The sequence below is a fragment of the Haliotis rufescens genome, unplaced genomic scaffold (genome assembly GCF_023055435.1).
Source record: "Haliotis rufescens isolate VD_foot unplaced genomic scaffold, xgHalRufe1.0.p SCAF_17, whole genome shotgun sequence".
In the NCBI taxonomy this organism is placed as follows: domain Eukaryota; kingdom Metazoa; phylum Mollusca; class Gastropoda; order Lepetellida; family Haliotidae; genus Haliotis; species Haliotis rufescens.
In genome coordinates this window covers 10423553-10439494 of record NW_025963857.1, presented here as the reverse complement: position 1 = coordinate 10439494, position 15942 = coordinate 10423553, and the positions used below count along the sequence as shown (strand labels likewise).

General features: G+C 41.4%; 1 protein-coding gene across 1 annotated transcript; it reads left to right on the top strand.

Annotated features, from left to right (window-relative positions):
• The first annotated feature begins 209 nt into the window (after positions 1-209).
• Positions 210-15762, top strand: LOC124149110 (annulin-like). The gene is made up of 12 exons (XM_048397274.1): positions 210-234; positions 386-500; positions 1362-1864; positions 3332-3814; positions 4095-4370; positions 7159-7277; positions 7664-7777; positions 8469-8643; positions 9635-9776; positions 14473-14585; positions 14747-14912; positions 15572-15762. The coding sequence occupies exons 2-12, from the start codon at positions 457-459 to the stop codon at positions 15729-15731; spliced, it is 2295 nt and encodes a 764-aa protein (XP_048253231.1). The 5' UTR covers positions 210-234; positions 386-456; the 3' UTR covers positions 15732-15762.
• Positions 15763-15942: the final 180 nt, after the last annotated feature.

The window sequence follows — 15942 nt, the reverse complement described above, 5'->3', positions numbered from 1 at the left end:
TTACACTAGATATGTGCACCCCTAGTTTGTATACAGCAGCACCATATAGACATGTAATGTGTCAATTACCAACAGCTGTAGCAGGTAGGATTTACAATCGTAACAGAAACGGATGTCCCGCCGAGGACCAATGAGTGTCCATGTAATACACGTGATGAATATAATCCATTCATCTGATGAATGATCCCACATATATATTGATGTGTCTCTCGTGGGCTTTACTTCTTCGTTCTTGTAAGTATCGGAGTGATGACCAACTGAGTGTATTCCTCCACAGCTTTCATGCAATATGTCAGTTGTCTCGTTGTGTAAACTCCGTATACGTGCTTCTGTTAGCCTGACGTTGATGTCCAACCAACATGAATTCCTTTCCTTTTCTTTCCAGGCGAATTGAGAAGCTTCCTGTGTTCAGCAGTAGTTGCGGATTTACAGATCTACATCGGCAGGCCATAGACAATGTTGGGCTTTTTTCGAGGATTCAACCCACGTCTACCTGGCAGGTAGGCTCCAGATAACATTAGCATTAAAATGTATCTTCATTTTAGCATGTGACATGTAGAGTAATCGTATACACTACTGGTTGTTCATCATCATCATCATCATTTATTGTATTCAGGCCATAGGCCCATATACATACAATAATATTATATTTATACAATTTTGTACAAGTATGAACATGCAGACTTATATATACAATTTTGTGAAAAATAAATCGCATCACAACACAACAAGAGGAGATTAAAGCATTTGATTAATAAAGGCAAATAACCTCAAGAATAATTAAACATCATTTGTACAAAGACGGTTGCGCAGTCGTAAACCATAATTAATGTATAGGATAGTATTCTTTTGTTGCTCGTTAGATATTTCATCAAAACGGAGGAGCTTGATTAGTGTATTGATGTTTTGGGGTAAACCTTGGAAATATTTTGTTCTGAGCGATTCATAACATGGACAGATAAGCATAAAATGGTATTCGTTTTCAATAAATGTGGGACTGGCTGTTAGTAATACCAGTGTTGGTAATTCAGCCTGGAAAATTGCTTAAAGCAGCGAGACATTGATGAATTGTGAATGATCAGTACCTTTCGCTTGTGTTGTAAACGTCAAAGAGTTCCCATCAGCCTGGCAAACAGTAATATAAAGGACTGGAAACAATGTTCACAATGCGCCTAACCCAACTCACTCACTCACTCACTCACTCACTCACTCACTCACTCACTTACCCAAAACAGCATTCAACACTCACTTACCCAATTCCCACACACTCAGTCACTCACGCATTCGAGTTTTCAAGCGGTTTGCATGTATATGAATTTATTGAACGTGAATATAGTTTGAGTGTTTTTGCGTCATTTTAGGTCCCGCTCTCGCAGAAGATACAGGGATGGGGGCGTCGAAGGCATACGCAGGAGCTATTTTGCCAGGCGGTTCCCCTCCTACTCCAGCTCCAACTCGCGACCACGACCTTCAGAGTGTGACGACAGGTTCGTACGCCCTCAAAGACCTGACTTCTCTCAACAGCCTGGCATGGAACAATCTACAGTGTCTGATAAAGACGATTCGAGACCGCAACAACCTTCGTTCCGCCCACACCGCCTTGGACAACAACGCCCGAGGCCCCAACAACGCCCGGGACAACAGGGTCCGCGCCGCCCACAACGCCCGGAACAACAGGGTCCGTGCCGCCCACAACGCCCTGGACAAGAACGACCGTGCCGCCCACAACGCCCTGGACAACAACGCCCGGAACAGCAACGCCCGAGGCCCCAACAACGCCCAGAACAACAACGCCCGAGGCCCCAACAACGCCCGGAACAGCAAGGCCCGACGCTTGGTCAAACAGTCCTCACCCAACAACAAGGTAACAATCCTTATGCAATCTTGTTTTACATTATTTTTACATACATTTCCAATTTCAAAAGCTTTTTTAATTGTATCAGTTGCATGTATTTATTTCTGGATACTGCTAACATCAGACATTATTAATCTGATTGTATAACGCCTATTCATTATCTATCTTTTCACATTCTGTCACCTCTATATTTTAGGTACCGTCATTTTAAACCAGGTCACAGGCTAGTCGCGCCTCAATTCGTTGTGCAGAGTTGCGTCCCTCAGTTGCGCCAGAATCCTATGCTCGTGGGTTCAATTCCCATATTCGTCCCGATTAAGTTTCTCGGTTTGTTAGCGCCTTGTGCTCGTGGGTTTCAAAAAAGTAGTAAACGTCTAAGACCTGCATCACTTCGGGCTTTCCTCCCACATTAAGCTGACACGCCGCGATATAACTGGAATACTGTTCATAGTGGTGTTATATCGTACTCACTGACACGTATCAAATATCCAACAAGAACCTGCTGTAAATTCCACCAGGACTGGGAAGGTTCCGATGGATTCCTGTGTGTTCCTTGTAGTAGGATCCCGGGTCTCAGTAGGTCACCGGTACATTATTCACGAAATCTTCAGGCAGAATAGGATCTGTTTGTTTCTTGTTCAACGCCTAGTAACCAGTATTCCAGTTATGAGTAAATGCCGACAGGTTATCAATAATTCAGCCTGGACCAGACGATCTAACTAGTGTTATTATTGCGTAAACTCAGGCTGACAATAAAATGACAGTACAGTAAACTACGGTTATAACGAACTGAAAGGGACTACTAATTTTAGGTCGTTATAACCGTAGTTCGTTATAAGCACATATACAGCATGACTACAGCAGGTAGTCGGGACCAAAAAGTAAGTTCGTTATATCCGTCAGTTCGTTATAAGCGTGTTCGTTAAAACCGTAGTTTACTGTACTTAACTTTATAACCGATTCTGACCACCTGATCTGTTTAGTCGCCTCGTACGACAATCATAGGCTACCAAGGACCAATTCTAACCCTGAATTCCCACTAGGTCACTCATATAGTGAGAAATGGGTTCCCGAATATAAGGCAAGTGAAATATGTTCACAGCCTGATTAGGTTACGGATCACGCTATAACTATTACGTCAACCGTCAACCATTTCGATTTCGATGCACGAATAATCATGGAATTGGGCCTGGCCAGTCATTGTGGTAATAAGTGGATAAGGGTCCAGTGTGTGTGTGTGTCTGTCTGTCTGTCTGTCTTTCTGTCTGTGTGTCTGTCTGTGTATGTGTGGCTGCTTGACCTAGTCCTACTGATGCCGATTTATAGTGCTAGCTCACTGATACAACATGAATACCCCACTCAGACACAATATATCGACTCCGAGCCAACAAGTCCTTGTTTAGCCCCTTAATACCGAGCGCCAGTCTCTGTGTTGTAAATAACAGTTGAAGTTTCTTCCTTTTTCGTCATCACCAGAGCAAACAGTGCCACAGGAACCAGCAGTGTGTGTGGAGCCGCCAGTGACAGAGCCGGAAGTGTTTGTGGAGCCGCCAGTGACAGAACCGGAAGTGTGTGTGGAGCCGCCAGTGACAGAACCAGAACCAGAGCCAGAGCCGGAGGTGTGTGAGCCGGAGGTGTCTGAAGAGCTGGAAGAGCCAGAGGAATTAGAAGAGTCAGACGAGTATGTTGAACCAGAGGAGCCAGAGGAGCCAGTGGTACCAGAGGAGCCAGAGGTTGAGGAAGAAGAACTGGCAACAAAACTGCACGTCACTGCGGTTGACCTTCACTATGAGGACAATGCCAAAGAACACCACACTGACATGTACGCATGCTCGAAGGGAACTGAAGAGAGAGATGCAGAGCTGGTTCTCCGTAGAGGTCAAGAGTTCAAGATGACCATCACCTTCGATAGGCCATATGACATCAAGAAGAATGACATCACGCTGATGTTTAATTTGGGTAAACTACTTAACAAAATGTGTTCAATACAAAAATACTGACAAGGGAGATTGTAGTACATAGTACTATTTCACGTTGACCACTTACTTAGAAAAATAATCCCATGATGTTATTCTTTATCGATGCACAATTCTTTCTTGGGTAGACGTTCGCGTTTTTCTGACTAAACATATTCATCCAATGCAGGTGACGACTACAAACCACACAAGGGTTTGAACGCACAATTCTTTCTTGGGTAGACGTTTGCGTTTTTCTGACTAAACATATTCATCCAATGCAGGTGACGAATACAAACCACACAAGGGTTTGAACGCATCCTTCACGGTGGACGAAACTGGGGCCACGAAGTACAAGCCCAACAACTGGGGTGCGACGGTCACAGGGCAGGAAGGAAACTCCCTCACACTGTCCGTCTTCATCCCCGCAACCACGCCCATCGGCGAGTGGGAGTTTGCCATCCAGACAATCGTGGATGTCAAGGACGACAAGAATATTATCTGGCAGTACAACCATACAGCTGACGTCATTGACATCATATTCAACCCATGGTGCAAAGGTGAGAACAACAACTACTTTCTTCTTTGAAGAATTGTTGATTTCAATTCAGTTCTTTGTATTCAAGACACAATACCTACATACTTACAAGTTACATAACGTTAAGGTTAGAGTAAGGCATGGATATACATGTACAGTGTGTGGGACGTTAACCAAACTTTTTTCGGATCAAAATAACTCTTTAATAGAATTTGGACAATATTTCAACAATTACATTATTAGTATCCATCATAAAAAACAGAATCGTTCAAAATTACAATTTTCTTTATATTTTGGGCATATATAGTTTTGCATACTATCATACAATGGGGGATCTTAAAATTACGTGAAATTCATCTTCAATAATATTCAAATTACAAAACTGACAGATTCGGCTTTCTATTGGAATATTTTGTCTGCGTCCTATGTATGTCTGTAGCCCTGCCCCAAGTGCCCTTGATAGAGCCAGATGATATCTAATAATTAATATATTGTTATTGTTAACATAAATTTCAGGATATTTATTTATATTTATATTTTTAACTGGAATAATTTCATATCTGGAGCTTTCGTTCAATTGTGCGTGCCTATCTTTAAAGGACAAAGTTTCATTTTGACTTCAATACAAATGTATTCATTATTCCCGACTTCTTTTTAGACCCATGCATACCCCATACTAAATGTAAAAATGATTTTCTAATGATTGATATCCAAGTAATTCTGTTATGTGCCTTCAGTATAACATATTGTTAGCTTTCTTTGGGGGCCGATTATTTGTCATATGTACAAGGGACAGCCAGTATTTGATGCATCTGAATTACGATTCATTAAACAATGGGTCTCTTCCAGAACCCCCAAGTGCCGTTATATTTTGTGTATGATTCGGCGTTCCTAAAAATCTTTTGCATGCCGTTGTTGGAATTCACTCCATAGTTCAGTTCCATTCAAAATAATAGGTTTAATCATTCAAATGTCTTGAAGAACATGTCGAAGATAAGGCTACCAAAAGCATACCATGAACGAAGAAGTTCATATAGTGCCACTTTAGCCGTAACACTGATATTCTGCACTGCTTTCTGCATATTTAAATTAAAGTAAAACATCACCCCAACATATATCTTTTGAGAGACTATTTCAATGTTCCCATTTCCAAACTTCAATAATTCTCATTTCTTTCAATGGACCCTTTTTTCGGAAAACAATAACTGTTGGGGGTTTTTTCTAGGTTGACATTCAATTTCCATTTTATACACTATAAATTCAGAGTATCAAGATGTCTTTGTAGTCCAATTACGTTATCTGAAAAAAATATGATGTTTGCAAATAATAAAATGAGAAGTTCTGTATAATCAGGGGACAATTGGGTTCCTCTATTTCCACCATATTCAAGGGAACTTACTAGTTCTTATATGTGTACAGCGAGAAGAGAAGCGGGCTAAGAACACAGCCCTGACGTAGTCCTGTAGATGTCTCAAATATTTCAGAGAAGTATCAGAATTAGCTTGTCCAGCTTGTAGCCATCGCACAGAGAGAGAGGATCCCATATATCACGGCATTGTACTTGTGATTATATAGACATACTTGAACACGAACGGCTTTTCTGTTCTATTAACGTTTTGATGAAATAACAAAATCTTTCGTGTTATAATTTAAGTAGCAAAGTGTGATAAAATGTAATCAATATGGTACAGCATACAATGATATTTCTAGCCAATGATGTCAAATGATGTCAAATATCACAAAAAAGTAGATTCATCTCTTTGTATGTATCATGAAGACGATAGGATGTCATGATTTTCAAGTCATTTTGCATTTCGGATTTTAAAGTAAATTGAGAAAAGAGTCTCAAGTTACTGTCTTTTTCATATTGTATATGTATTCTGAGCAAGCAGGCACAAGCCGACGAATAAGAAAAGAGGGCTGAACTTAAATGATAAAGTACCTAAACATACTCACCAACCATATAAGTGAGCCTTCCTAACCTGTCCCGCCACCTCCATTGAGAAGTGATGTAAGAACTATTTTTGCCTCTGTAACCCATAGGAGCTCGACGAGCGTTGATCTTTAATGATGGTCACCTTTGGTAGTACCTCCTCATAGATACCAGCCTCACTGATCAGTTTACAGCCTCTTTCCACAAACTTTCCACAAGGTTCATTCTGTCAAATAGGAATGTTATAAGGTGAGGTGAAATTGGGTTTAACGTCGCGTCCAAGATTATTGCACTTATATAGCGACGTGCATGCACGTGTGTGTGTGTGTGTGTGTGTGTGTGTGGCTGCTTGTACTAGTCCGGACTGATGCCGATTTATAGTGCTAGCCCACTGAGATACCATGCCGCAGTTTAACATGAATACCCCACTCAGACACAGTATACTGACTCCGAGCCGACCAGTCCTTGTTTTAGCCCCTTAATGCCGAGCGCCAGACAGGGTAACAACAAGTACCATCTTTTAACGTCTTTTGGTATGACGCGGCCGGGGATCGAACCCCGGACCTTCCGCTATCCGGGCGGACGCTCTACCAGGAATGTTATAAAGAAGGTTAACCATCAATGAAGAGAATTTATGGATGTCAACTTCTTTATTATGAGGAACACAACGTTTCGGAGTATATACTTACTCTTTCATCTGCCAAAGGTGTAAGTTTATACCCCGAAATGTTTTGTTCCTCATAATAAAGAAGCTGACATCCATAAATTCTCTTCCTTATGTATATAACTTCTAAATGCCTTACAAAGATTTGTTAACTATCACGTTGTGAATGTTTCAAAATATGATTAATGGTTTTGAATAAACTCTATCTAACAGAGGACTGGGTGTACATGGAGGACGATGTCTGGAGGACTGAGACGGTCCTCAACGACCACGGCACTCAGTACTACGGCACCTACAATCAGGTCGGAGTCAAAGCATGGGCCTACAACCAGGTAATCACAGCAGAACCATCGTCATTATTTTCTCTATACGGACCTTATCTCTGCTGAAGTATGGAGTTGGGGTGGATCGTATTGTGCTATTGTTACGGGTCCTTCACGATGTCCATGTTACATTACCAATCAGCTGGTGGTGTAGTGTCAAGGCTGCACTTGGAGTTCTTGCATGTGAGACCGTGGGACCAATAAGAGTGTGTCTTGTGCCTGTGTCCTGAGAGTTGTTCGTGAAGACGTGTATTGAGGTGCGATAACCGTAGCAGTAAAAGCATGTATTCCATATGAGAGTCTCTGTTTCCGTCCCAGTGAAGCAAGTAATAGTTTCCTGTGTATTAATTGGATGTCCATCTGGTGACACTTGGTTATCTGCTGTCATGTTTCAGTTCAACTATGGCATACTGGACACTGCTCTCCACCTTGTGAGGAAATCGTTCGGGTTCCAGGCTACGCCAGCTATGGCAAGCCCGGTCAAAGTATCCAGGATGATCGCAAAGATTGTGAGTTTTACAGCAGTGTCATTGATGCAATACTACGACACTCACTTCATCCTAAAACATATATCTTCCAACTCACAGTATCTATAGCCTCCAAACCGTATCTATATTATTAAAACGTTCAGTAAATACATTAACAGTACCTTATTAATTGACAAACGAATTTTGTATGACAATTTATTTTCTCTTCACCCTTTAAAACGATGTCTCTTCTGACTACGCTAAGAGGGTATGTAAGTCCCAAATCATTCGAAGTATTTTTATGCATGCCAGGCTTTTAAACGTAGTATTTTTGTCATTTTAATCTTAGGCTTAACTGGTCAATTCTCGTCAGTGACTGTAGGGTGATATAAATCCTGCCAGGGCCCATGCAGGAAGCAAAGGTACTGTAAGTCCCCATGGTCCCTGGTGTGGTGATCTCCCTTTAGTTACTGACGATCTCTAGACCATTTTTATATTGTGTTGTTCCTTAATAAGTAATGCTTTTTAAATGTTCCACAACTGGTTTTAAATCTTCTCTGTGATATTCTAGTTATCATACTGTCCTTCGATGACAGATTTTTATAAAGTTTAAATATATGTATATTTCATGTCTAACTTCTCGTCACGATATGGCTGAAATATTGCCGATGTGACGTAAAGCGTTAACTCACTCACTCACTCTGACTACGATTGAGAACTGGTATGGTTACAGGTGAACTCCCCTGACGATGACGGAGTACTCTTGGGCAACTGGAGTGGAAATTATGCTGGGGGTGTTGCCCCGACTGCGTGGGTGGGCAGCGAGAAGATCCTGTTGGAGTACATGAAGACAGCGAAACCAGTGCGGTACGGCCAGTGCTGGGTATTCTCCGCCGTCACCACTGCTGGTAGGTCAAGCACAGTTCCACATGTGTAACAACCACCATACACATATACTATATTGACGTCACGACATTTGTCTGTTCCTTTGGACGAGAGGCTGGAGACATGACCACGAAACTGATGTTCATAAAATTATGAACGTCACATTTTGAGGTCCATCCATTTTTCATGAGACTGTATTCCTGAAATGACAAACCCTGACGGACAACTTCCACATTCCTGGGAACACCCCTGGGAATTCCCAATCACGAACACATACAGAGGCATTGTTTCTGATCATTTAGATCTTTTAATCTTGAACTCGGCGTTTCAGCATACATAGAGGTTAACCCCGTGCCCGTTCGAGAATATCCTCGCTACGACCCACCCACGTGAACAAAACGTAAAAATGTACATCCAAGTTATTGACTCGGTGCATGTCTAGACTGACAGTAGCACTCAAGACCAATGAATTTGCCTCAGTATCTTTCTGACACATCTGTATAATCACCTTTCAATTGCTCGATGACAACAATGATGACTCGCAAGCTCGGACGTTCATACAGTTTGTCCCCTCACTCTACTCCAATGAACTCGTACAAAATGAAAGTCAAGTATGTAAGTGGAGGATTCTAACCGAACATCTAGAATCAAGACGATGGGTGGAGAGGAGCCAGTTGGTGCCACCCTAAACCATGACAGACGTTGCAGGAGGGTCCCTCAGAATGTTGAGGGATTTGACAGTTTGGCGGACTATCAAAGTACTGGTCCATATGGTCCAGATATTTTTTCTTAAAAGCCTCTACCAACTTTAAGTTAGATGTTGGATATGATTAGTGACTTGGTGATGGCGTGCTTTAACAAACTGGTAACCTTGCATGACGATTTAACTTGATCTAGACAACAGGTTTTATACAAAAATCGCACACTGGTTGAAATAAGCATAAACAAAGGCAAACATGTATTGTGATAAAGATGAGGAAAAATATTAGTCATCTGGTTTTTATCCCTGCATAGTGTGCAGAGCTCTTGGACTGCCTTGTCGCAGCATCACCAACTTCTCCTCTGCTCACAACACCGACCTGTTCCGTCTCAGCGTCGATGTCATCAAAAGAGAAGTGGGAGGCGTAATCGAGGAAACCAAGGATGATTTTATTTGGTAGGTTCAGGAGGAAGTGGACCTTTTTGTTTTCATAGCATATGCACTACAGTTGGGAAATGCGTCACACATTCTAGTATGTCATCATCAGACTCAAATTGGAATTGATGATAACCTCAATGACAAATTAAATAACGTTAATAGGTATGTTTTTATTTCTTCTTGTATTCTTTCTCTGAGATAAATTGTATCAACAACATATTATTTGTTACCCTGAGAGTTTTCTGCTGATTTAAAACTGTGTCATTAGTTGTCAGAAGTATTACCTCGTGTTACACCCATCAATAATAATAATACACCCCTCGGCTGTTTACCCCTGGAAGTTCTTCCAATTCATGGAGCTTACACAAGGTATGTTAGGTCAATAAGATATACCATATCTCAATAATCAGGAGCAATTACCTCGGCTGTTTACCCCTGGAAGTTCTTCCAATTCATGGAGCTAACACAAGGTATGTTAGGTCAATAAGATATACCATATCTCAATAATCAGGAGCAATTACCTCGGCTGTTTACCCCTGGAAGTTCTTCCAACTCGTGGAGCTAACACAAAGTATGTTAGGTCAATAAGATATACCATATCTCAATAATCAGGAGCAATTACCTCGGCTGTTTACCCCTGGAAGTTCTTCCAATTCATGGAGCTTACACAAGGTATGTTAGGTCAATAAGATATACCATATCTCAATAATCAGGAGCAATTACCTCGGCTGTTTACCCCTGGAAGTTCTTCCAATTCATGGAGCTAACACAAAGTATGTTAGGTCAATAAGATATACCATATCTCAATAATCAGGAGCAATTACCTCGGCTGTTTACCCCTGGAAGTTCTTCCAATTCATGGAGCTAACACAAGGTATGTTAGGTCAATAAGATATACCATATCTCAATAATCAGGTGCAATTACCTCGGCTGTTTACCCCTGGAAGTTCTTCCAATTCATGGAGCTAACACAAAGTATGTTAGGTCAATAAGATATACCATATCTCAATAATCAGGAGCAATTACCTCGGCTGTTTACCCCTGGAAGTTCTTCCAATTCATGGAGCTAACACAAGGTATGTTAGGTCAATAAGATATACCATATCTCAATAATCAGGAGCAATTACCTCGGCTGTTTACCCCTGGAAGTTCTTCCAATTCATGGAGCTAACACAAAGTATGTTAGGACAATAAGATATACCATATCTCAATAATCAGGTGCAAATACCTCGGCTGTTTACCCCTGGAAGTTCTTCCAATTCATGGAGCTAACACAAAGTATGTTAGGTCAATAAGATATACCATATCTCAATAATCAGGAGCAATTACCTCGGCTGTTTACCCCTGGAAGTTCTTCCAATTCATGGAGCTAACACAAGGTATGTTAGGTCAATAAGATATACCATATCTCAATAATCAGGAGCAATTACCTCGGCTGTTTACCCCTGGAAGTTCTTCCAATTCATGGAGCTAACACAAAGTATGTTAGGACAATAAGATATACCATATCTCAATAATCAGGTGCAAATACCTCGGCTGTTTACCCCTGGAAGTTCTTCCAACTCGTGGAGCTAACACAAAGTATGTTAGGACAATAAGATATACCATATCTCAATAATCAGGTGCAATTACCTCGGCTGTTTACTCCTGGAAGTTCTTCCAATTCATGGAGCTAACACAAAGTATGTTAGGTCAATAAGATATACCATATCTCAATAATCAGGAGCAATTACCTCGGCTGTTTACCCCTGGAAGTTCTTCCAACTCGTGGAGCTAACACAAAGTATGTTAGGTCAATAAGATATACCATATCTCAATAATCAGGAGCAATTACCTCGGCTGTTTACCCCTGGAAGTTCTTCCAATTCATGGAGCTTACACAAGGTATGTTAGGTCAATAAGATATACCATATCTCAATAATCAGGAGCAATTACCTCGGCTGTTTACCCCTGGAAGTTCTTCCAATTCATGGAGCTAACACAAAGTATGTTAGGTCAATAAGATATACCATATCTCAATAATCAGGAGCAATTACCTCGGCTGTTTACCCCTGGAAGTTCTTCCAATTCATGGAGCTAACACAAAGTATGTTAGGTCAATAAGATATACCATATCTCAATAATCAGGAGCAATTACATCGGCTGTTTACTCCTGGAAGTTCTTCCAATTCATGGAGCTAACACAAAGTATGTCAGGTCAATAAGATATACCATATCTCAATAATCAGGTGCAATTACCTCGGCTGTTTACCCCTGGAAGTTCTTCCAATTCATGGAGCTAACACAAGGTATGTTAGGTCAATAAGATATACCATATCTCAATAATCAGGAGCAATTACCTCGGCTGTTTACCCCTGGAAGTTCTTCCAATTCATGGAGCTAACACAAGGTATGTTATGTCAATAAGATATACCATATCTCAATAATCAGGAGCAATTACCTCGGCTGTTTACCCCTGGAAGTTCTTCCAATTCATGGAGCTAACACAAAGTATGTTAGGACAATAAGATATACAATATCAGGTGCAATTACCTCGGCTGTTTACTCCTGGAAGTTCTTCCAACTCGTGGAGCTAACACAAAGTATGTTAGGTCAATAAGATATACCATATCTCAATAATCAGGAGCAATTACCTCGGCTGTTTACCCCTGGAAGTTCTTCCAATTCATGGAGCTAACACAAAGTATGTTAGGTCAATAAGATATACCATATCTCAATAATCAGGTGCAAATACCTCGGCTGTTTACCCCTGGAAGTTCTTCCAATTCATGGAGCTAACACAAGGTATGTTAGGTCAATAAGATATACCATATCTCAATAATCAGGAGCAATTACCTCGGCTGTTTACCCCTGGAAGTTCTTCCAATTCATGGAGCCTACACAAAGTATGTTAGGTCAATAAGATATACAATATCAGGTGCAATTACCTCGGCTGTTTACTCCTGGAAGTTCTTCCAACTCGTGGAGCTAACACAAAGTATGTTAGGTCAATAAGATATACCATATCTCAATAATCAGGTGCAATTACCTCGGCTGTTTACTCCTGGAAGTTCTTCCAATTCATGGAGCTTACACAAGGTATGTTAGGTCAATAAGATATACCATATCTCAATAATCAGGAGCAATTACCTCGGCTGTTTACTCCTGGAAGTTCTTCCAATTCATGGAGCTAACACAAAGTATGTTAGGTCAATAAGATATACAATATCAGGTGCAATTACCTCGGCTGTTTACTCCTGGAAGTTCTTCCAACTCGTGGAGCTAACACAAAGTATGTTAGGTCAATAAGATATACCATATCTCAATAATCAGGAGCAATTACCTCGGCTGTTTACCCCTGGAAGTTCTTCCAATTCATGGAGCTAACACAAAGTATGTTAGGTCAATAAGATATACCATATCTCAATAATCAGGAGCAATTACATCGGCTGTTTACTCCTGGAAGTTCTTCCAATTCATGGAGCTAACACAAGGTATGTTAGGTCAATAAGATATACCATATCTCAATAATCAGGAGCAATTACCTCGGCTGTTTACCCCTGGAAGTTCTTCCAATTCATGGAGCTAACACAAAGTATGTTAGGTCAATAAGATATACCATATCTCAATAATCAGGAGCAATTACCTCGGCTGTTTACCCCTGGAAGTTCTTCCAATTCATGGAGCTAACACAAGGTATGTTAGGTCAATAAGATATACCATATCTCAATAATCAGGAGCAATTACATCGGCTGTTTACTCCTGGAAGTTCTTCCAATTCATGGAGCTAACACAAGGTATGTTAGGTCAATAAGATATACCATATCTCAATAATCAGGAGCAATTACCTCGGCTGTTTACCCCTGGAAGTTCTTCCAATTCATGGAGCTAACACAAGGTATGTTAGGTCAATAAGATATACCATATCTCAATAATCAGGTGCAATTACCTCGGCTGTTTACCCCTGGAAGTTCTTCCAATTCATGGAGCTAACACAAGGTATGTTAGGTCAATAAGATATACCATATCTCAATAATCAGGTGCAATTACCTCGGCTGTTTACTCCTGGAAGTTCTTCCAATTCATGGAGCTAACACAAAGTATGTTAGGTCAATAAGATATACCATATCTCAATAATCAGGTGCAATTACCTCGGCTGTTTACCCCTGGAAGTTCTTCCAATTCATGGAGCTAACACAAAGTATGTTAGGTCAATAAGATATACCATATCTCAATAATCAGGAGCAATTACCTCGGCTGTTTACTCCTGGAAGTTCTTCCAACTCGTGGAGCTAACACAAAGTATGTTAGGTCAATAAGATATACCATATCTCAATATCAGGAGCAATTACATCGGCTGTTTACCCCTGGAAGTTCCTCCAATTCGTGAAGCTAACAATAAGTCTTTTACGTCAAAAAGATGAAACATTGACGCTTCAGTGACAAAAATGATATCCGATGCAATTCCCTACTTTGACTAGTACCGTATGTTCCCGTGGTTTTTTTCAAGTGAACAATGACTTGCCTTTGCATGTGTTTGTGACGAGTGCAATCGATGGGGCTCATGCGCTCATCTTTTCACGAACACGTGGTATCATCACTATTTGATAGTGATTCATAAACGCATGCTCATTAAATAGTCGGAATCGTAGAATCGACTTTTAGAAGAGATTTCTTTTGAATGTGGAAAGGGTTTTGTCGCTTTTATGTATATATGTTCTGTTTCTACCTACAGGAACTTCCACGTCTGGAATGAGGTGTTCATGAGACGCCCGGATCTGAACACTGACGCCATAAAGTACGACGGCTGGCAAGTCATTGACGCCACGCCCCAAGAACGCAGCGATGGTGAGGTTTACCAAATTTGTACTTTAAGACCTTTAGTTAGAAGGTATAGGACGTTAGCAACATGTCTGTTATAGTCAACGTGTTGTGTGTGATTGTAGATAGATAGATAGATAGATAGATAGAAAGATAGACATTCGTCTTTTCCGTTTCTTGTTATGTAGGTGTGTATGTGTGCGGCCCGGCCCCTGTGGTTGCCATTAAAGAAGGCCACTTGAACGTAGGTGACGACACCAGCTTCGTCTACGCTGAGGTGAACGCCGACAAGGTGGAATGGACGAACAGCAATGTGCTCAATACACTCGTCGAAACGAAGCGGGACAGATATGCGTGAGTTTTTAATCACTTAGATGCCAAGAAAAGGCAACTGATGGAAGGTGCGAACGATCCGGGCACAGCATAATGACTCCGAGCCGACCAGTCCTGGTGCGTCAGACAGGGCAACAACAAGTACCATCTTTTAACGTCTTTTGGTATGACGCGGCCGGGGATCGAACCCCGGACCTTTTGCTCTCCGGGCGGACGCTCTACCACTAGACCACGGAGGCGGTCGTTGAATTTTAGTGAGAGAACAGAACCGAGACAGGATACTTCTGAAATCAGATACAGAGGAGTTAGGCCAGATCTTTGAGGAATTAGAAACTTTCTGGGTTAGGTTTACGGCAGGAAGGCCTTTTGAGCAGCAAGTTGATCAGGGGTCGTTGTACAAAACAACCTTAGCGCTACGATTGTCGCAAGTCTATGTTAAGGTATGGGAGTTACGATCACCTCAGCGCTAAGATCGCTTTGTGCAACGGTACCCAGGGATATAAGAGGGAATGCTGGGTGTACTAGGGAGTATAGAACGAGGAAAGTATATGAAATGAACTGGGGCACGATAGGAATCGTTGGCATTAAAAAACTGGCTTGGTGAGAATGTATTGGAGTTTTACCTTATTCTGGAGGGCACACGACAGAGAAGTTCATAATGTTATCTTGGCTTGATTCAGAATCGGCAAGAACATCAGCACCCACAAACCGACAGGCAAGCCCTACGCCTCTTCCTCCACAGGCAACTTCATGACTGGAGATGACAACATGGAGAGGGAAGACCTCACGAAGTGCTACAAGTACGAAGACGGTACGCCAAGAACTACATTGAAATCTTGAACCCGTAAAAATCCGGGTAGAATAGGTCTTCAGCGACCCATGCTTGCCTTAAAAGTCGACTATGCTTGTAAGAGGCGACTGACGGGATCGGGTGGTCAAGCTCGCTAACTTGGTTGATGCATGTCATCGTATCCCAATTGCGTGGATCGATGCTCATGATGTCAATTCCTGTATTGTCTGGTCCAGACTCGAATATTTACAGACCGCCGTT

Excerpts from the sequence above, each read along its gene's own strand:
- LOC124149110 (XM_048397274.1), top strand. The coding sequence starts at position 457 with ATGTTGGGCTTTTTTCGAGGATTCAACCCACGTCTACCTGGCAG. Across the intron at positions 1,865-3,331 it reads AGTCCTCACCCAACAACAAG|AGCAAACAGTGCCACAGGAA; the intron begins GTAACAATCCTT and ends CGTCATCACCAG. Across the intron at positions 9,777-14,472 it reads ACCAAGGATGATTTTATTTG|GAACTTCCACGTCTGGAATG; the intron begins GTAGGTTCAGGA and ends TTCTACCTACAG.